This window comes from Notolepis coatsorum, assembly GCF_963971535.1.
Source record: "Notolepis coatsorum genome assembly, chromosome: 1".
Classification (NCBI taxonomy): domain Eukaryota; kingdom Metazoa; phylum Chordata; class Actinopteri; order Aulopiformes; family Paralepididae; genus Notolepis; species Notolepis coatsorum.
In genome coordinates, this window is record NC_140165.1 from 198366367 (window position 1) to 198390178 (window position 23812).

General features: G+C 43.5%; 1 protein-coding gene across 1 annotated transcript in view; it reads left to right on the forward strand.

Moving 5' to 3' along the window:
• The window catches only part of myo1cb (myosin Ic, paralog b), a 149231-nt gene that overhangs the window by 76945 nt on the left and 48474 nt on the right, over positions 1-23812 (forward strand). Inside the window, 6 exon segments of the mRNA XM_084319539.1 lie at positions 1854-2009; positions 3384-3499; positions 11375-11573; positions 15506-15586; positions 16735-16914; positions 18396-18494. Coding sequence (XP_084175665.1) covers positions 1854-2009; positions 3384-3499; positions 11375-11573; positions 15506-15586; positions 16735-16914; positions 18396-18494 — 831 coding nt within the window.

Consider the following 23812-nt stretch of genomic DNA (forward strand, 5'->3'; position numbering starts at 1 on the left):
TAGAGGGTTGGCAACTACTGTACTGTGTAACAAAACAACAACATATGCACCTGCTGTACTCTGTGTGTACTGTACTGTTGTGTCTTCCTGCCTGTACTGTACTGCTGCACTGTCCAGTACAGCACGTCCTAACATGGATTTGGGGAATATCCGAGATCTTATGCGCAAAACTCAAGCCTCCATTGTAGAACATGGCTATTTGGGCAAACGCATCGACGAGCTGAAGGATGTAAGTTGCGTATAGCAGAACTTTTGGTGTCAGATTGAGTTGTAATTTTAGATGTGGGACTCTGGGTGGAGCCTTTTAGTTGCATTTTGGTCAAAGTGATTTTTTTTATTTTAGTCCATCCTGGGGTTTTCCCTCCACCTCTATTTCTAGAGGCAGTAAAAAGTAAAGTGTTCTTTTAAAGAAAACTCAGGAATAAGCTCCAGATAACACGTGTGATTGTCAGTTGTATGTGTGAATGTGTTTTGATAAGCAGAATTAATTATTTAATTTAAAGTTTAAACAGTAACTAGTATTACTGGGTGTAAATGTACACTGTTGTGAGTTGGAAGTACTTTGGGGGGGGGGGGGGGTCTCTAAGCCCTAAAGGATGTTATGATAGCCTATGGCACAGGGAAAGTTGAATTAACTTTATTGAGGTGTCCTTTCACACAATGTTAGTTCTATTCTCTGACGAGGACTGGTCTTGTCTCCGTCAAGTCATCATCCGTAGAGTCACAGAACTTCATTGCTTCCTCCTCTTACTGTACATCAAAGTTTAGACTCCAGTGTCCAGCCATCACTTCCTATTCCTTTGCTTGTATTATTGGTCATTCTGTGTCTGATGTGCGAGTGCTATGAACTAATGGTGATATCAAGTCAAGTCAAGTCAAGAGTTTTATTTGTCACGGCATACGAGTATACAATGAAATGCGGGTGGTCTTGCCCGCAACGATGTGCAAATACAATAGTAATAATATATAATAGAATCCAATAGAACGACAATAAAACAAGTAAACAGAGTAGGGCATATCGGTATATGTACATGAGTTATTTACAGAGCATGGTAGAACATGCTAGGTCCTGTGGTAGTGCAATACACTGTTAGCTACGGATGAGGCACTGGGTCTTTATGTACACTGCTATACAATGCTATATTATACAATCAAGTTATACTATACTATTCTTAAAGTGACCTTTCCTTTTGTAAAGTGACCATAAGTGTGAGCGTGTGCAGCATGAGTGTGTGTGTGCTCATGTTAAAGTGGCTGCTAGTGTGTGAGCGTGTACAGTGTGTGTGTGTGCTCATGTGTGCTTGTGTGTGGAGAGTTCAGTGTTCAAGGCTCTGATGGCCTGGGGGAAGAAGCTGAGCCTCTGGTCATTGGTTTGTTGGTGGTCTGGCTCATGGTTCTCATTACCGTCCTCCTTCTCCCCTCTCACTCCCTCCCTCCCTCCTCACTGTGTCTGGATGGTGTGTTGGTGATGTGGAGAGATTGTGCTTTTTGCTCTTTCTATATTATAGTTCCATAACTTAGAGTTTATATATGTCTCCGCTGGGGCACAGGTCAGATGATGATGTTGTGTCATGTGTTTCCCCTTAAAAGACCACTAAAAGGAACTTTTTAGGGAACAAATGAATGAATAGGAAAACAAATTGGTAGCTTTTTGATGCTATATACACTGTGTGTGTGTGTGTGTGTGTGTGTGTGTGTGTGTGTGTGTGTGTGTGTGTGTGTGTGTGTGTGTGTGTGTGTGTGTGTGTGTACGTGTACACGTGGTCTCAGCTATTGTGAATTTGCGCTTGTTTTTAGTGTACTTTATGTTTCGGAATGTGCTGAACCCCGCTTCACGTCCTCCGTCCCTGTAGGTGGTGTCTTGTGACGGGGTGCGGGCTATGATGGAGTCCGCCCTGACGGCCAGAGATCGGGTGGGTGTCCAGGACTTTGTCCTTCTGGAGAACTACACCAGCGAGGCTGCCTTCATCGAGAACCTCCGCAAGCGCTTCAAGGAGAACCTCATCTACGTGAGTAGCAGTAGGCCTACTGCAAGGTCGACGTGCTGGGGGGGGGAGGAGGGGGTGTATGTGTGTGATTTCCTTGTGACTGCCTACAATGGAAGAGCAGTAGGTAGATATACAGTGGCATGCCCCCTCTACATCGATAATAATTAGATCTACATAAATAATGAGGTCATTTTAGTTGATTAGTATATATATATATTTTTTTTTTTATAAATATCTTCAAACTAAATCCTCAATTTGAATAAAGTTATTAATCTGATTAAATTAGTCTTTCTTTTTTATTAAATCAACTTTTTTTAATGAATATAAATCAGCAGTTTTTTTTTAATAGTATAATATTAGTGTAGCCTAATCTTTATCTGCAACTGTGAAGAAAAACCCCATTGGTTTAAACAGAATGAATAGACAATTTTTTTTTTTTTTTTTGGATTTAGAATTTGAATGTTAACGGAACGTTCAAACATTCGGGCTCAGCCTTAGTGTGTGTGTGTGTGTGTGTGTGTGTGTGTGTGTGTGTGTGTTCATGCCAATTGGATAAAAGGGGGTGTGGTGTAATGGGTGTGGCCTAGGGCTGTCCCCGACTAAGGATTTGGATCTAGGCAACTTTGATTGGCCGAAATTTGACGATAGTCGACTGGTAGTTAATATTATATATTGTGTGTGTGTGAATAATACAAAAACAATATATATATATATATATATATATATATATATATATATATATATATATATATATATATATATATATATATATATATATATATATATATATATATTGTTTTTGTATTATTCCATTTGGGCTGTGGGGGGTGCTTAATGTCTGAAGGAGTCGACGGAAGGCTTCTTGTCCTCTGCGAAACCATGCAATTGGTCCACTGATGGATACATCTTTATTTGTCTAGTCTAGTGTGTTCATTAGACAGGTGAAATCCTCTTTCAGTGCCTCTGTGCCCGTTTTCTTAGACAGTTAGCCTTGCTGGTATGCACACCATTAGCGTTAGCCACGCTTCTAGGCCTCTTTGCTTTTGGAAAGAATAATTTTTTTTAAATAAAATATATATATATTTATTTTTGCATTCGACTAAGAGGTTGGCAGTCGACTACGGCTCCTTAAGATCGATGAGTTTTTCCTTACCTTCTTGAGGGGTATGTCTGGGAGTGTTGCATTCATTTATTTATTTAACATTTTATTTTGGATTTCATGGTGTTTTAGTTTTGTTCTTGATTCATTGTGATGTTTCTTTGTTTAAAGAAGATGTGTCCGGCCCATGGGGACATTAACGTGTGTTGTCGGGCCTTACAAATAGATTTTTATTTGATTTGATTTGATTTAATACAGTTTTCTAATAACATCCAGTTTCTTTTGTTCTCCATCAGACGTACATTGGGTCGGTGCTGGTGTCAGTTAACCCATACAAGGACCTGGAGATCTACACCAAGAACCACATGGAGCGGTATCGAGGAGTCAACTTCTATGAGGTCTCACCACACCTGTGAGTCTCACTCACTCACTCACTCACTCACTCACTCACTCACTCACTCACTCACTCACTCACTCACTCACTCACACACACACACACACACACACACACGCACACAGTCATTGTCTCGTGAATAGCTACAGTGCAGAACCTTCTGTGAAGTATAATTCAAACAAAAGACCGATCCGTTCAGGAACATTACTCACACACTCACATACAACCACTTTCACTCACTCACCCACTTACTCGCATAGACCCACACATACTATCACTCACTCACACACACACACACGCACATGCACACGCACACACACACGTGAGTCAGAAGATCCTCAAGAACTTCTACTCATGCACAATAGAGAGCATCCTGACTGGCAATATCACCTCCTGGTTTGGGAATAGCACTGCACAAGACCGTAGCAGACTACAGAGAGTGGCCCGTTCAGCCGAACGCACAATTGGAGGTGGGCTTCCCACTCTCCAAGACATTTACAACAAGCGTTGCAGGGGTAAGGCTAAGAGAATAATCAAAGACTCTAGCCACCCAAACAACTGCCTCTTTGAACTGCTGCGGTCAGGCAAGCGATACCGGAGTCTCATGGCAAGCACAGAGAGACTCAGAAGGAGCTTCTATCCCCAAGCCATCAGGATGCTCAACGACAATAACACTATGTAACAAACCATCAAATACACTCACAGCACACACATCCACATCTGTACACACTCACTTTAAATAAACAACTCACTGTAGCACCCACTTTACCCACTTAGACACTTTAACACACTTTATATTTATTGGTAAAGAGATTTGCACTACAACTCATACCTCATTGCACCTTACCCTAAGTTGTACCTCATCCCATTTCTGCATTGTACTGTATATTGTATTGTAACTCAGTTACTTTTTCTCTACTCTGCATTGTATATTGTATATATGTATATTGAACACTTTTGTTTTGTTTACACTTGTCTACATACTTGACTTTCTATGTTATACTTATTTTATACTTATCTATTTCTATCTAGCACACTCTCAGGAGCGAAACAGAAAGAAGCATTTCATATAAAAGTATTCTGTATTTTTGTATGACAACTAATAAAGAAACTTGAACTCTCACTCACTCACCCACTTACTCACATAGACCCACACACACTCTCACTCACTTACTATCTCTCTCTCTCTCTCGCTCGCTCGCTCACTCACTTGCTCTCACTTACATAGACACACACACATACTGTACAACCACTCTCATTCACTTACTCACATAGACCCACACACATTATCACTCACTTACTCTCTCACGCACACACCCACTCACATACTCATTCACTCACTCACTCACTCACTCACTCACTCACTCACTCACTCACTCACTCACTCACTCACTCACTCACTCACTCACTCACTCACTCACTCACTCACTCACTCACTCACTCACTCACTCACTCACTCACTCACTCACTCACTCACTCACTCACTCACTCACTCACTCACTCACTCACTCACTCACTCACTCACTCACTCACTCACTCACTCACTCACTCACTCACTCACTCTCTCTCTCTCTCTCTCTCTCTCTCACACACACACACACGCACACGCACACAGTCATTGTCTCGTGAATAGCTACAGTGCAGAACCTTCTGTGAAGTATAATTCAAACAAAAGACAGATCCGTTCAGGAACATTACCACTAGTCACTTCAGAGGAGGACAGACTTTGAGCTAGGCGAAATTGAGAATTAGGTTAATTTCTGTCTACGAGGCCATAAGGGATGTACTTTTTAGTCAAATGTCCTCCGAACTATTGATTTATTTGAGCTGGATGAATATGAAAAACTCGAGGTTGTGCTTCAGGAAGGGAACTTTTTTTTGTAGCACACTTTATTTGTCAAGCTTGGAGAAGAGGCAGAATATTTTGTTTAAGACCGCGCTGTATAATAATCTGTATTTTTTTATGAAATAGTTGACCACTGTAGTGTGCATGACAAAATTTTTATAATCAATTACACAAATACTTATCGTTTTATCACCCAGCCCTATAACGGGTGTAGGATAATGTTTGATAACATGACTGGTGTAGGAGAATGTTTGATAGCATGACTGGTGTAGGAGAATGTTTGATAGCATGACTGGTGTAGGAGAATGGATGATAACATGACTGGTGTAGGATAATAGATGATAATATGACTGGTATAGGAGAATGAATGATAACTGGTGCCGGATAATGGATGATAATATGACTGGTGTAGGAGAATAATCCCCTTTCACTTCTACCTCTGGTTTTATCCCCATGTGGTAAAATATGTGATGAGTGCTCACTATACGGTCAAGAACCACATGAGAGAGAGGAGAGCGAAAGAATGGTAAAGATGTATGAATCCCCTGATAAAGGGAGGGAAAGTCTAGTCAAACTAAACATCCTCCAAGACCTCTCCCATAGTGTTGCTAACGGGTCTGAACCAAAATGTAAACATAATTTGTGTGTAAGAGATCACACAAACATGTTATGGACCCACAGAGTCCCATTCATTGTCAATGCCCCAGCTTTTAAATCCATGAGACATCACAGAGAGGCTTCTCTCTGATTTCTACCTTTTAGAAAAGAGTGAGTGATGTATGATTGAAGTGTCTTCTTGGTTTAGGAAGAACATGGGAATCCTTAAAATGGGTGTCATTTCCATGCAGGTTTCAGATACATGTAGGGAAGTGAAGTGTCCAGAATTCCCAACAGTGAGGTAAGACATTCTAAAGTCAGAGTGAGAAACATCTCAGCCACTACCTCAACTCACATGTCTGGGCCGCTTGAAGCCTTTTTACAACGCATCTGCGTTTCCGGGTTCCCGTTTTGCGCTCCGATTGGCCAGGTCATGTGACATGAGCGCCAATCGTGGGACGGCAAGTTTCTACACCGGTTAAGCTTAGGCACTCTTTCGAAGTTGGTTAAGGTTAGAGTTTGTCTTAGAGCATGGCGATAGAACGCCAGGTAGTTTGCAGGCTGTTCGACGCGGAAATGGGCAAACACACTATTGGGCGCACATGTCACATGCCCTGGCCAATCAGAGCGCCGGAAACGCGGATGCCTTGTAAAAAGGCTACACGCGTCTGGGCCCTCATTTATCAACAATTCTTAGAAAGTGTTCTATTTTCGTACGTAAGCACAGAATTTAGAATGTGTGTACGCACAGAAATATTGGGATTTATCAACCGTGCGTACACGGGTCCTACGCTCCTCCGTGTTGATAAATACCTCTTTGTTCTACCGTCAATGCTCGTGCATGATTATCCATATATGGTCATGAAACACCCCCCATGGGATGTGAAATAATGGACTGATCCGAGCGAACTCTGAGAAACTCCACAAGAGATTGTTCACGGAGGCGCTGCCGAACCAAGAAGACACAACCCGTGTTATGGGATAAATAAAAGGCTGGCGGACTTGTACATGGTGATGTCAGATATCAACGACTCCCTAAGATCATTGCTGCAATTCTGCCTGGACAGCTCAAAATACTAATAAAGACCGTTCGATAACCACTGTTTGGCATTGATTATATGAATATGAATGCCTTTATTCGTTTAGTTCGATTGGCTACCGGGTATAATATGATTTGTACTAGAGGCATACAATCTATTTTGTTGTCGGTATTGGGTATAGGTAGCCTATATGAATTACATATAATAGCAGCCATAGCCTACATTATGCAACAGTAACTTGCGCATATATAATAACACATGGCACAGCCCTGCGAAGCCTGCATACAGTAAACTAACTTGATCATTAATCTAGCTGTTGTATCTTTACGCTTATGAAAACATTAAATAATATGTATAGGCTATAGGCCGTCGCTTTGCATTAATAGCCTATATTCTCAAATGGCATTTAATGGCTATCCGACTCCTCGCTATCCTCGCGGACGGACCAGTGTATACCTTATATCATATCATATTCATATTCATATTCATATCATAGTTTACTCTATCAGCCTACCCAGCATGTAATACGTTCTTTCTTAGAACTCAACTCGTTATTATTTTGTGCATAGATTGCAGAAATACGGGAACATTTTGATTTATATTAAAAGGCTTTGACATTGTAAAACTAAATACGTGGAATTCTGTAAGCAGAATACAAGTCATATCACCCACACGATATGCTCTGTATCCAGAGCATGTATGCTTTTCAGACACATTTATTGCAAGGGTTTTGTATACACATAAACTCAACAAATAACCTCTGTTCTCGTTGCAATGCGTTTTTAATTCTTATACAGTAGGAAGGGGGAAGAACACTATCGTGGGTGTTCATATGACTTGTATTCTGCTTACAGCTTCGAAATTCCACTTGTTTCGTTTAACGTTATGGCAAAGCCTTTAAAATATAATCAAAACGTTCCCGTATTTCTGCAATCTATGCGCAAAATAATAGCGAGTTGAGTTACGTGGAGCGCAGTCAGTACACCCCGTATATTCCGATAACGCTATATGTAAACCATGCTGCATTCATTCGGAGAGAAATGCCTATTATTCCAAATGCTATTTATAGGGTTTTGACCATAATTACACTACTGTTGCTATTTTACAATGAACTATAATGAATTACGGGCCATACAGAACACGCCAGTGTTGAAACTAATGCACGGAAACTTATTTCCGCGTTGTAATATTCATATTCTACCACTGGGCGGCAGGTACACATGCTCCGAGCTGTGCGTAGATATACGCACAAAGTCAAGCACAAGTTCAATTTGATAAGTCCCACACTTTGCTTAGAAATGATCGTATGCACGGGTTACACACATATCTGTGCATACGCAACGTTGATAAATGAGGGCCCTGGACGCTACCAATGTCCACGCTAGGAGTCACGTAGAATGACATAATGTTTGTTGTAGAATGACATAATGTTTGTTGTAGAATGACATAATGTTTGTTGACCCTACATTCCAAAGTGTGTGTGTGTGTGTGTGTGTGTGTGTGTGTCTGTGTGTCTGTGTGTCTGTGTGTCTGTCTGTCTGTCTGTCTGTCTGTCTGTCTGTCTGTCTGTCTGTCTGTCTGTCTGTCTGTCTGTCTGTCTGTCTGTCTGTCTGTCTGTCTGTCTGTCTGTCTGTGTGTGTGTGTGTGTGCGCGCGGTGCGTGCGTCATTGGAACTTTGGAAGAGTGCCACAATCGATGGACCGCCCCAACTATCGGCTTCGTAATCCGTCTCTCGTGGATCGGCCACTTCTCTATCCATCTTGTCTGTGCGAGATTTCGCGAGAGACGTCATTTCAAACACGCAGTGGGTGTCTATGTTTTAAAGGGTTGTCGGGGAAACGGTGAGGGAATTCCCTGCCGGATCCTCTCGGGACCGGTCAAAACAATGGAGCGCATTATGGAGATTCGGAGCGGCATGAGCTCAACATTCCGACGTCTCTCGCTAACTTTCTCGCTCCGGCTCTTGCAGCAGTGTTTTTTCCCCTCCTCGCCGCTCAAGCATGTGGCCAAATGTTTTGAGTCTCTAGTGAGAGGAAAGAGAGATGTGTTTTGGCAAGGGGCAAACGGGGAGGGATGGAGACGGAGTGAGCGAGTGGTGGTACCAGGCGAGAGATTTCCTCCCTTGAAAGGAGAGGACATCCCTCTGACCTGAGCCTGACCCACCGCTCCCGACAGCGTTCCTGCGGCCTGTAGCCTTATCTGCCAGCCATTAGCCTGCCGGTCTCAGTAGTGGGTTCTGCCAGTCTGAAACAACATGAGACCACTGATAGCGGGCCAGAGGTTGATACATGATAGTGTAACTAATACAGTGCTCTCCACTCTGGAACATTATGATTCATAGAGAAATGGTCAAGTGTTGCCACCATCATTTGTCTTTCCATCTATACACACACACGCACGCACGCACACACACACACACACACACACACACACACACACACACACACACACACACACACACACACACACACACACACACACACACACACACACACACACACACACACACACACACACACACACACACACACACACACACACACACACACACACACACACACAGCAGTATTGTTAAAGTCCCGTACAACTTTCCAGAGAGGAGTTTCCCCAAGAACTTCAAAGTGATAAATCATTGAACACGGACCCGTCATGGATGAAGAATGATCCGTGTCCGTAGTTATGGATTATGTGCATGGCTGGGTCGACTCAACACACATTCAATTTCAATTAAACCAATTCAGAAAGTAATTTCCTTCCATCAGTTTGGAAGTTTTTCCAAGCCTGGAAAGTTTACGGAAAATTATTGAATTAATGTTCAAAGGGTTTTAGATATGGAAAAAAAATATCTTTCAAAATCTCTTTGTTCTTTTTAGCCAGTAAAGTCTGTAATATGGGATTTGGCTGCAGATGGATCTACTTACCTTTTACAGAGTAACGACCCAAATAACACATTTACAATTACATAGTTTGCAGTCATAGTGGTAGCTTGTCAAAACAAGACCTGGGACATTCTAAAAAGCATTTGAACAGTCTTAGTCGACTAAAATGTTGTTCGTTTATTAAATTTTTGTATCTTGCTGAATGAGTTATGTTCTAAAAAATTTTAAGCACATCTCTTTCTAATAACTATTAGTCGACTAAGAATTTCACTATATATCATGGAATAATCATGGAAAGGTCAGAATTAGAAAAAAGTCAGAATTGTAAATATTAAAAACCTTTTCTCCATACATACATGAAAACAACTGAATGACAACCCTGATGTATAGAACTAGCCAGCCTTCCCTTCTATTTGTTAACTGTCTTTCTCCATTAACACTTTCAGCGCCAGCCGTTTGATCCATCCTTGTAGTCAATGGGCCACGCTTTAAAAGATAGGGATTTTCACTGTGCGTCACGATGTTTGCAGGGCTATATCTATATTCTATATTATAGCTATGGAGACTATACTATGGCTCATTTGACAGTCACCATCTATCGTCCAACATGTAAAAAAGAATACATTTTGTCATGTATACGTTCACCTGGTGAATATTGTATAGTTTCAGAGTGATCCTGGCTAATTCCTGGAAGCTGTGTTATGGAGCACTATGTGAATTTTGCTAAAGTTGTTTGTGTTTCTCGCCTGGACACTACTGTTTCCAAATCAAAGGTATATAATAGGTATTATGTTTCATCATGAATGCATCAAAGAGGGGGGGTCATTTTTTCTGGAACAGGGTTTCAAAGGGTAGGCGATACTGCCACCTAGCAGGATCTGGCCGGTATTGCACTCTCGGGGTCTCAGTATGGCTTTCAATGGTAACATAGAGGTCCGTGAGACTGTATAGAATAAAAAAAAACGAATAAAAGAAAAAACTGTACTCCGGTTTTGGCGCTCAACGGTTGGCCAGATAACCTGACTATAGTCGTGGTTGGCCATGAATGAGTTAAAGGTGCTATAGATAAATGTTATGTAGAGTAATCAAGAATTATGATGCATCCACAGAGCTTTTAGAAAGGTGCAGAATAAAAGTTTTGCTTTCCCCCCCCTAAAGATTATTGAATAATTAATTTTACATAAAAACAAATGTGGTGGCTCCAAAATGTTGCGTGCATGTATCCCTTCTTCCCATTTCCCCATGTGGAATGCACCTGATTGGATAAATTACATGCTGGTGCTCTAGTGCAACATCTAGTGGCTGAATGTTATCTATAGCACCTTTAAAATTATAAATTGTAGCCCTTCAATGAAATGCTGACCAGGCCCTTTTCCTGAAATGGGTTCTGTGTCAAACCTCGTCCGTCTGTCTGTCTGTCTGTCTTACTACATGAACATGTCTCATGATGCCTGACTATCATTCTATGGTTCTTTCTACCAAGCCGTCTGTCTGACCATTGCTCTCTCGCCCTCTTTCTCTCTCCATCCAGCTATGCTGTGTCAGACAACTCCTACCGCTCCATGCGTACAGAGAGGAAGGACCAGTGCATCCTGATCTCTGGGGAGAGTGGGGCGGGAAAGACTGAGGCGTCCAAGAAGGTCCTGCAGTACTATGCAGTCACCTGTCCTGCAAGTGAGCAGGTCCAGACCATCAAAGACCGCCTGCTGCAGTCCAACCCCGTCCTGGAGGTCAGGGAGCACTTTCAACTACGCCCAATTTAAGGATCCATAACATGTTATTCCTATGGTTTTAATACAGTCCAAAAGTGACTACGAACAGCTCCATGCCAAACGCAAAAACTAGAGTGCTAGAACTCGTGTGAATGTGTGATGTCACCAGGTATGAAGTCTGAAGCTGCTCCATAAACAATGAAAGATTAAAAAAATTACGGAACACCCAGGATAATGTTCTGCTGGTAATGATGACAGAGCACCCAGGGTAATGTTCTGCTGTTAGCACCCAGGGTAATGTTCTCATGGTAATGATGACAGAGCACCCAGGGTAATGTTCTCATCGTAATGATGACAGAGCACCCAGGGTAATGTTCTCATGGTAATGATGACAGAGCACCCAGGGTAATGTTCTCATGGTAATGATGACAGAGCACCCAGGGTAATGTTCTCATGGTAAAGATGACAGAGCACCCAGGGTAATGTTCTCATGGTAAAGATGACAGAGCACCCAGGGTAATGGTCTGCTGATAAAGACGACGGAGCACCCAGGGTAATGTTCTCATGGTAAAGATGACAGAGCACCCAGGGTAATGTTCTCATGGTAAAGATGACAGAGCACCCAGGGTAATGTTCTCATGGTAATGATGACGGAACACCCAGGGTAATGTTCTCATGGTAAAGATGACAGAGCACCCAGGGTAATGTTCTCATGGTAATGATGACGGAACACCCAGGGTAATGTTCTCATGGTAAAGATGACAGAGCACCCAGGGTAATGTTCTCATGGTAAAGATGACGTTCTGAGTCAGAACTGAGAACACGACTGTAGACACTTTCAAAGTGACAACATTCTAAAAGGACCCAAGTGTATTTCCTGTTGTAATGTTTGCTAATGTAATAGTTGACAGGAAATACATTTGGATCCGGACTGTTTCCCTAGCAACAGAATTCCAGTGAAACCATCTTTTTTATACCCTAATTTTGGTATAAAAATATAAATCGAACGTTCTGTGGCTCCACAAAATCACTCCCCCATTCATTGTCTATAGAGCATCTCCAGACTTACCTGATGAAATCAACAAGTTTGAATATTATTTCTCAGATTAGAGAGTAGCTCATGTTCACAAATATTGATTGAACTTTCCAAGGCCATGGAAAGAACATACTGGAATTCATCATTTGTATGTTGTTCCCCTTTCAGAAAAAGTAACCTTGTTTTCAGTTTGACAAGCTTGCATTTTTTTTTTTATTCTACATTGGGTTTTCAATTAGTTTCATGGGTTTGAGAGACCTCACTCAACACACACACACGCACACACACACACACACACACACACACACACACACACACACACACACACACACACACACACACACACATGCAAGCGCAAATACACAGCCAGCCAGACATGCATACATACACTCACAAAAACACAATTCTGTTCTCTCCTTTGTCAAGTCAACTTTATTGGAGAGATCTAAACAGAAACATGAATAATGGATATAGCCATGTAGTGTGTTGTTCACAGCTGTCATTGTGTGTAGTTTTCACTCAGTTTGTCTGACAGCACAGAGGGACGGTGTGTGTAGTTTACACTGCTTCTGTCTGACAGCACAGAGAGGGAAGGTGTGTGTAGTTTACACTGCTTCTGTCTGACAGCACAGAGGGAAGGTGTGTGTAGTTTACACTGCTTCTGTCTGACGGCACAGAGAGGGAAGGTGTGTGTAGTTTACACTGCTACTGTCTGACAGCACAGAGGGAAGGTGTGTGTAGTTTACACTGCTTCTGTCTGACGGCACAGAGAGGGAAGGTGTGTGTAGTTTACACTCCTGTCTGACAGCACAGAGGGAAGGTGTGTGTAGTTTACACTCCTGTCTGACAGCACAGAGAGGGAAGGTGTGTGTAGTTTACACTGCTTCTGTCTGACGGCACAGAGAGGGAAGGTGTGTGTAGTTTACACTGCTACTGTCTGACAGCACAGAGAGGGAAGGTGTGTGTAGTTTACACTGCTACTGTCTGACAGCACAGAGAGGGAAGGTGTGTGTAGTTTACACTGCTTCTGTCTGACGGCACAGAGAGGGAAGGTGTGTGTAGTTTACACTTCTGTCTGACAGCACAGAGAGGGAAGGTGTGTGTAGTTTACACTGCTTCTGTCTGACGGCACAGAGAGGGAAGGTGTGTGTAGTTTACACTTCTGTCTGACAGCACAGAGAGGGAAGGTGTGTGTAGTTTACACTCCTGTCTGACAGCACACAGAGGGAAGGTGTGTGTAGTTTACACTCCTGTCTGACAGCACAGAGAGGGAAGGTGTGTGTAGTTTACACCAGCGTTTCCGTTAGCCGGTAATTACCGGTATTTGACCGGCAAAATCTGTTGAAGTCCGACATATTTAATCTCTCCGGTCATAGTGTCCGGTGAAAATAGTTCCCTCTGGGCACAGTTTGATTATTTGAATTGTATTTGGATGGGCTGGAGTTGGGTGGCCTATGCGATGAACGAAACAATCATTGCGTTTGTTGTCGTTGCTTCGCTCAGCGAGAGCTTGCTGCTGGATTTGCGGAAGGCATGCAGCTGCAGACCCACAGAACCCACCAGCTTTGCTGGCACAGTGCGGTCCCCAGACCTGGAAAGCTGCTCTGCGGGTCTGCAGCTGGATGCTTCTTGCAAACTAACTGCGGCCGGCTCGCGCTGATAACAGCTTTCATTGTTGGACCGGCTGCTTGGTGGAGCAACGATGAAACGAATGTAATGAATCGTTCGTCGCATGGGCTATTTAATTTTGGCCTGTTTTGGTACGGTTCGGGTGGTCAAGTTGTGCTTGGAGGGAGTTGTTTTCACCGGACATTATGACCAGCACCAAGTCGTTGGGAGGTGGAGATATACATCACGCAAACCCACGATAATGTTGCCGTCTCTCTCTGCAAAATTTCAGCAGCAGCACGGAGTATCGAGGGACTTATTTTATTTGGAATATATTAATGACTGTATACGCAAAAGTAGCCTAGTTTTAAGTAATAATATTATAAATATACATGCCTTGAGGATGACATTCTTTATATAGCCTACCTATCAATTGTTTTAAAGCTCAATAAACTATGACCGGAATTAATCTCATTTGTCCGGTAGATTGAAATCTTGCAGGTCACGGAGACCGGCAACAATTTTTTCTAACGGAAACCCTGGTTTACACTCCACACTGCTAGTAGGGTTGGGCATCGTTTGGATTTGAACGATTCCGGTTCCGATTCCGATTCTCCATATCGATTCCTGCTCTAAACGATTCTCGATTCCGATTCTTTGAGGTGCAGGTCAAAACAGGTCACAGCTTATTTCGAAGGAGATTTTTTTTTCTTTTTTTTTCAAAAAGAAAATCATACTATTCACATTTTCAGTTGACTTGATACAGTTTAATTTGGTTGCTGTACTGTAACTAGGGTATTAATTAACAAAGTAAAAAAAAAAAAAAAAAAAAAAAAAATCGAAATTTAGAATCGAAATTCAAATATGTTACTTCCGGTTCCAGAACCGGAAGTTAGGAACCGGTTCCTATTAGAACCGGTTTTCGGTGCCCAACCCTAACTGCTAGTGGAGATGCTTGTTTTGTTTGCTGCTCTATCTACACCAGATGTGTTCCAGATGTGAGTGTGTGTCTGCATTCTGTGCCCTGTAATCTGTCACGCTGTTTCAGACAGACATCGCACAGCAGGCCCATTAACACCTCTCTTTCTCTCCTTCTCTCTCCCGCTGTCTGTCTTGCCCTCCTTTTTCTCGTTCTTTTATCCTCTGTCTCTTCTCTATCTTACTTCCCCTCTATCTATCTCCCTCTCAATCCCTCAATCATATATTTTTCTCTCTCCCTCTGTCTCCTCCTCCTTCCTCTAATCCTTCCTCTTTCTCTCTCTCTCTCTCTCTCTGTCTCTCTGTCTCTCTGTCTCTCTGTCTCCAGGCTTTTGGGAATGCCAAGACGTTGCGTAACGATAACTCTAGCCGTTTTGGCAAGTACATGGACATCCAATTTGACTTCAAGGTGAGTGGGATTCCTTGATTCACATGGACCTGTTCTATTGTAAAGGGGCATTTCACCAGTCATTTGCCTCAATGCTCTCTTGTCTTTACCTTGAGCGTGATTGAATCCCCCTGCATACACACATGTACCATCATATTTAGTTAGTAAATGTATTGTTTCAGTTTAACTTCCTATACATCTCCATTCACTCCTCTAAGCATATTAAACAATGTAATAACTTAAAGGGGCATTTCTCGGATAAAAGAAAAACCCTGCATCCTCTAGTTCTGCTGTGAGGAGGACACACGCATCGACATGTTCCACCTGGAGAGCTGGGCTGCACCGCCCCACCCAGCGGAGAGCAGACCTTTTAGTGAACTGCAGACACCATTTCCTCCACTATTTATTCAACCCTCCTCAAGTTGGGCCTACCTGCAGGTGAAAATAGTTGAGGAAATTGTGTTCGCAACTCACTGGAGGTCGTGCTCTAGAGTTTCTTGAGGGGCCGACACAGCCCAGCTCTCGAGACACAGGAAACGTTTGTGGTTTTTATGTCCGATTATCACACGTTAAGGTTGAAAATGGACAAAGTGGCCCTTTAGGAAGCTACATTTCTCCTGCAGTATCCTCCACTTAACACTCTTGGCCATGCTTGGTTTTTCCTTTCAGCTCATTTCATTAGGCTTTAATCAACACAAGAGGGCTTCAGTGTTCTCTGGATAACAATGTCAGCTGGAGGGCAATTTAATACAGTAACTCTTTAACTCTTTATGCAAGACTGGGATATGGGATACCCTTAAAATAGGCCTATATATCAAGTTTCATCTGTGGTCACGTGTCCCGGTGTAGCACAGCTACACTGCTTCAAATCATTTTCCTTTACAGGGACTATAATATAATATATAATACGTGCCTCGTATTATTCATTCTTGACCTTTTTACCTTTATTTCACTTCACTTTGTACATCACCTTTCCACCCCTATATGTCCCTCTTTGGTTGATGATATAATATTGTTACGGTGCCCATACTGTGCCCTGCATCCTCCCCCTGCATGCTGTGTCCACCTCATGCCCTCAGTACCCCAGTCCTAAGCCCGCCTCCTCCTTTTCTTCTCCTCCTCCTCCCTGGGCCTCCCCTCGCCCTCCCTGGCCCTTGACCCGTCGGCAGGGTGCTCCGGTGGGGGGCCACATCATCAACTACCTGCTGGAGAAGTCCCGGGTGGTCTACCAGAACAACGGAGAGAGGAACTTCCACATCTTCTACCAGCTGATCGAGGGAGGAGAGGAAGACCTGCTGCGACGACTGGGCTTGGAGAGGAACCCGCAGCAGTACCAGTACCTGGTGAAAGTAAGGATCTATATCATATAGATCTATGTCTGTATCTAACTGGGTCTGGAGAGGAACCCGCAGCAGCAGTACCCATGGCTCTAGAAGAGCATGTACATCTATGTTTATATAAGTCTATATCTACTATCTGGATCTGGAGCTTAGAACACCTGGGTCTGGAGAAGAATGCGCAGCAGTACCGGTATTTGGTTATAGTAAGGATCTAGATCATTACAGGTCTAACATATCTTAACAATCTGTCTCTCTTTGGCACTGGTAAGGAACGAGCAAGACCAACACCTTATTAAAGTAAGGATGATCTATCTCAATCTCTGGGTCTGGAGAGGAACCCTGAGCAGTACCAGTACCTGCTATTTTCTAAATATCTATGCTTACATTTGTCTCTAATATATCTGTAGCGATATCTTAATCTGGTTAAGGTGATGATTTTGTTATTCTATGTGTAGACTAGGACATAATTATTCTGTATACGTAGTAAATATGTTTTTAACTACACAGTCTATCACTGAGGATCAAAAGTTGCGGCAGTCTCTCACTCTCTCTCCCTCTCTCTTCCTCTCTTTCTCTCCCTCTTTCTCTCTCCCTCTCTTAATCTCTTTCTCTCACTCTCTCTCTCCCTCTCTCTTCCTCTCTTTCTCTCCCTCTTTCTCTCTCCCTCTCTTAATCTCTTTCTCTCACACTCTCTCTCTCTCTCTCTCTCTCTCTCTCTCTCTCTCTCTCTCTCTCTCTCTCCCTCTCCCTCTCCCTCTCCCTCTCTCTCTCTCTCTCTCTCTCTCTCTCTCTCTCTCTCTCTCTCTCTCTCTCTCTCTCTCTCTCTCTCTCCCTCTCCCTCTCCCTCTCCCTCTCCCTCTCCCTCTCCCTCTCCCTCTCCCTCTCCCTCTCCCTCTCCCTCTCTCTCTCTCTCTCTCTCTCTCTCTCTCTCTCTCTCTCTCCCTCTCCCTCTCCCTCTCCCTCTCCCTCTCCCTCTCCCTCTCCCTCTCTCTCTCTCTCTCTCTCTCTCTCTCTCTCTGTCTCTGTCTCTGTCTCTGTCCCTGTCTCTGTCTCTGTCTCTGTCTCTGTCTATCTCTGTCTCTGTCTATCCCCGCCCTCCCTCACCCTGTAAGAGGTTGTTGGGTGTGTCCCAGTGGGAGTTCTAGCTAATAGGCCCTTAGTCTCACACACTTAGCGCTCCACGGTGATCTAACCTCAGGGGACAGAACCACCACTGGCACTACTCAGCCCCTCTCCAACACACACACACACACACGCACACGCACACGCACACACGCACACGCACACGCACACACACACACACACACAGTATGCCAGTTTTGCATTTCTGTGTGTACAGTACACAATTCTTCAATGTGTCTGTATTTTGCTAGATTGCTGGACATAATAGAATCGATCACATATATCTGATGTGACATTTTGAATAGAACCATCTATTTACAGTATTGGGGAAAATAATTAGCCTGTGTGTCATGTGTTTTTTCCCCCAGGGGAACTGCCCCAAAGTCAGCTCCATCAATGACCGCAGTGATTGGAAGATGGTGAGGAAGGCCTTGACTGTGATTGGCTTCAGCGAAGACGAGGTGGAGGTAGGGACCAAACGCGACCGTCGATACAACACCTGGCCTGCAGGTCCCCTGGGAGTAATCAGGAGAGAGCTGTCCCTTCCGTTTGACCTTAAATCACTCAGACCTCTGCACCAGAGGGGTTCAGCCGTTCCACCATTCTGGTGTTCGTTGAGATTATATTTGATTATTATGATTACTGTTTCAAGGAACCCTCTGATTGGTCTGTTGAAATTATGTTCGACATGATGATCAACGTTTTGAGTGGCGCTCTGATTGGCTGACTGACCTTCCTACAACCAATTAAATAACGAATAACACACAGACACTACTACAGTACATCACACACACACACACACACACACACACACACACACACACACACACACACACACACACACACACACACACACACACACACACACACACACACACACACACACACACACTACCTACACAAACACTAGTACCTACTGACACTAGTACCTACTGACACTAGTACCTACAGACACTAGTACCTACAGACACTAGTACCTACAGACACTAGTACCTACAGACACTAGTACCTACTGACACTAGTACCTACTGACACTAGTACCTACTGACACTAGTACCTACTGACACTAGTACCTACTGACACTAGTACCTACAGACACTAGTACCTACAGACACTAGTACCTACTGACACTAGTACCTACAGACACTAGTACCTACTGACACTAGTACCTACAGACACTAGTACCTACTGACACTAGTACCTACTGACACTAGTACCTACTGACACTAGTACCTACAGACACTAGTACCTACTGACACTAGTACCTACTGACACTAGTACCTACAGACACTAGTACCTACTGACACTAGTACCTACAGACACTAGTACCTACTGACACTAGTACCTACAGACACTAGTACCTACAGACACTAGTACCTACAGACACTAGTACCTACAGACACTACTACCTACTGACACTAGTACCTACTGACACTAGTACCTACAGACACTAGTACCTACTGACACTAGTACCTACAGACACTAGTACCTACAGACACTAGTACCTACAGACACTACTACCTACTGACACTAGTACCTACAGACACTAGTACCTACTGACACTAGTACCTACAGACACTAGTACCTACTGACACTAGTACCTACAGACACTAGTACCTACAGACACTAGTACCTACAGACACTAGTACCTACAGACACTAGTACCTACAGACACTAGTACCTACTGACACTAGTACCTACAGACACTAGTACCTACAGACACTAGTACCTACAGACACTAGTACCTACTGACACTAGTACCTACAGACACTAGTACCTACAGACACTAGTACCTACAGACACTAGTACCTACTGACACTAGTACCTACAGACACTAGTACCTACAGACACTAGTACCTACAGACACTAGTACCTACAGACACTAGTACCTACAGACACTAGTACCTACAGACACTACTACAGACACTAGTACCTACAGACACTAGTACCTACAGACACTAGTACCTACAGACACTAGTACCTACAGACACTAGTACCTACAGACACTAGTACCTACAGACACTAGTACCTACAGACACTAGTACCTACAGACACTAGTACCTACTGACACTAGTACCTACAGACACTAGTACCTACAGACACTAGTACCTACAGACACTAGTACCTACTGACACTAGTACCTACAGACACTAGTATCTACAGACACTAGTACCTACAGACACTAGTATCTACAGACACTAGTACCTACAGACACTAGTATCTACAGACACTAGTACCTACAGACACTAGTACCTACAGACACTACTACCTACAGACACTAGTACCTACAGACACTAGTACCTACTGACACTAGTACCTACAGACACTAGTACCTACAGACACTAGTACCTACAGACACTAGTACTTACAGACACTAGTACCTACAGACACTAGTACCTACAGACACTAGTACCTACTGACACTAGTACCTACAGACACTAGTACCTACAGACACTACTACAGACACTAGTACCTACAGACACTAGTACCTACTGACACTAGTACCTACAGACACTACTACAGACACTAGTACCTACAGACACTAGTACCTACTGACACTAGTACCTACAGACACTACTACAGACACTAGTACCTACTGACACTAGTACCTACAGACACTAGTACCTACAGACACTACTACAGACACTAGTACCTACAGACACTAGTACCTACTGACACTAGTACCTACAGACACTAGTACCTACAGACACTAGTACCTACTGACACTAGTACCTACAGACACTACTACTGACACTAGTACCTACAGACACTAGTACCTACTGACACTAGTACCTACAGACACTACTACAGACACTAGTACCTACTGACACTAGTACCTACTGACACTAGTACCTACAGACACTAGTACCTACAGACACTAGTACCTACTGACACTAGTACCTACAGACACTAGTACCTACTGACACTAGTACCTACAGACACTAGTACCTACTGACACTAGTACCTACTGACACTAGTACCTACTGACACTAGTACCTACAGACACTAGTACCTACTGACACTAGTACCTACTGACACTAGTACCTACAGACACTAGTACCTACTGACACTAGTACCTACAGACACTAGTACCTACTGACACTAGTACCTACAGACACTAGTACCTACAGACACTAGTACCTACAGACACTAGTACCTACAGACACTACTACCTACTGACACTAGTACCTACTGACACTAGTACCTACAGACACTAGTACCTACAGACACTAGTACCTACTGACACTAGTACCTACAGACACTAGTACCTACTGACACTAGTACCTACAGACACTAGTACCTACAGACACTAGTACCTACAGACACTACTACCTACAGACACTAGTACCTACAGACACTAGTACCTACTGACACTAGTACCTACAGACACTAGTACCTACAGACACTAGTACCTACAGACACTAGTACCTACTGACACTAGTACCTACAGACACTAGTACCTACAGACACTAGTACCTACAGACACTAGTACCTACAGACACTAGTACCTACTGACACTAGTACCTACAGACACTAGTACCTACAGACACTAGTACCTACAGACACTAGTACCTACAGACACTAGTACCTACAGACACTAGTACCTACAGACACTAGTACCTACAGACACTACTACAGACACTAGTACCTACAGACACTAGTACCTACAGACACTAGTACCTACAGACACTAGTACCTACAGACACTAGTACCTACAGACACTAGTACCTACAGACACTAGTACCTACAGACACTAGTACCTACTGACACTAGTACCTACAGACACTAGTACCTACAGACACTAGTACCTACAGACACTAGTACCTACTGACACTAGTACCTACAGACACTAGTATCTACAGACACTAGTACCTACAGACACTAGTATCTACAGACACTAGTACCTACAGACACTAGTATCTACAGACACTAGTACCTACAGACACTAGTACCTACAGACACTACTACCTACAGACACTAGTACCTACAGACACTAGTACCTACTGACACTAGTACCTACAGACACTAGTACCTACAGACACTAGTACCTACAGACACTAGTACTTACAGACACTAGTACCTACAGACACTAGTACCTACAGACACTAGTACCTACTGACACTAGTACCTACAGACACTAGTACCTACAGACACTACTACAGACACTAGTACCTACAGACACTAGTACCTACTGACACTAGTACCTACAGACACTACTACAGACACTAGTACCTACAGACACTAGTACCTACTGACACTAGTACCTACAGACACTACTACAGACACTAGTACCTACTGACACTAGTACCTACAGACACTAGTACCTACAGACACTACTACAGACACTAGTACCTACAGACACTAGTACCTACTGACACTAGTACCTACAGACACTAGTACCTACAGACACTAGTACCTACTGACACTAGTACCTACAGACACTACTACTGACACTAGTACCTACAGACACTAGTACCTACTGACACTAGTACCTACAGACACTACTACAGACACTAGTACCTACTGACACTAGTACCTACAGACACTAGTACCTACAGACACTACTACCTACAGACACTAGTACCTACAGACACTACTACCTACTGACACTAGTACCTACTGACACTAGTACCTACAGACACTAGTACCTACAGACACTACTACCTACAGACACTACTACCTACAGACACTAGTACCTACAGACACTACTACCTACAGACACTACTACCTACAGACACTAGTACCTACAGACACTAGTACCTACTGACACTAGTACCTACAGACACTAGTACCTACAGACACTAGTACCTACAGACACTAGTACCTACTGACACTAGTACCTACAGACACTAGTACCTACAGACACTAGTACCTACAGACACTAGTACCTACAGACACTAGTACCTACAGACACTAGTACCTACAGACACTAGTACCTACAGACACTAGTACCTACAGACACTAGTACCTACTGACACTAGTACCTACTAAGGCTGAGCCCGAACGTTCGAACGTTCGTTCGTTAAGCTGACATTCGGACTTTAATTAATGGGTTCGAACGTTCGGTGAAAAAAAATAAAGCAGGCGCAACGACGGTGAGGCGATGTGAAGCGGCGCGTCCCCCGAGTGCCGAGTCGCTCGGCTCAACCAGTATGGTCTCTGCCGGGCTGTTGCTGGATACTCAACCAGAGCTCTAGTCTCAACCAATGCAATAGAACAATTTTGATTGAATGACAGGCGATTCTGCCAATTACGTCACACCGCTTGCACCCGCCTCTGCTGTTACCACCAATCGGCAAGCGTTTATTATTTTTTTTACTTCCGGCAATGCCGCCATTGATCTGCTTGAGAGAAGCATTAACGTAGCGTTAGCTCCCAGCCGAGGAAGTAAAAGTCGTAACAAGGTTTCCATAGGTGAACCTGCGGAAGGCTCATTAATGAATACCAGCCTTTTTCGGCCACGGAGTGCGAGCTTCATGGCGGGAGGTGGTTGCGTTGGAAACAACTCTGGCCGAGGCGGCAGGTGTGTTGGGAGCCCGGCGCGGGACCCCCGCGCCGGTGTCTCTCTGTCTCTCTGCCGTCCCCCGTTCCGAGGTAGACTGTGGAAGGAGCCGAGGCGCGCGCGCCTCTCTCCTTCCCGTCGACCAAGAGTGAATACCTGTTATTGAACGTGTAACACTAACTATATAACGCTAATGCCACAAAACGAAAAAAAATGATATAAAAAAAAAAAGATATAAAAAAAAGAAATGTAATAAAAAAAAAATTTTATTAAAAAAATTAC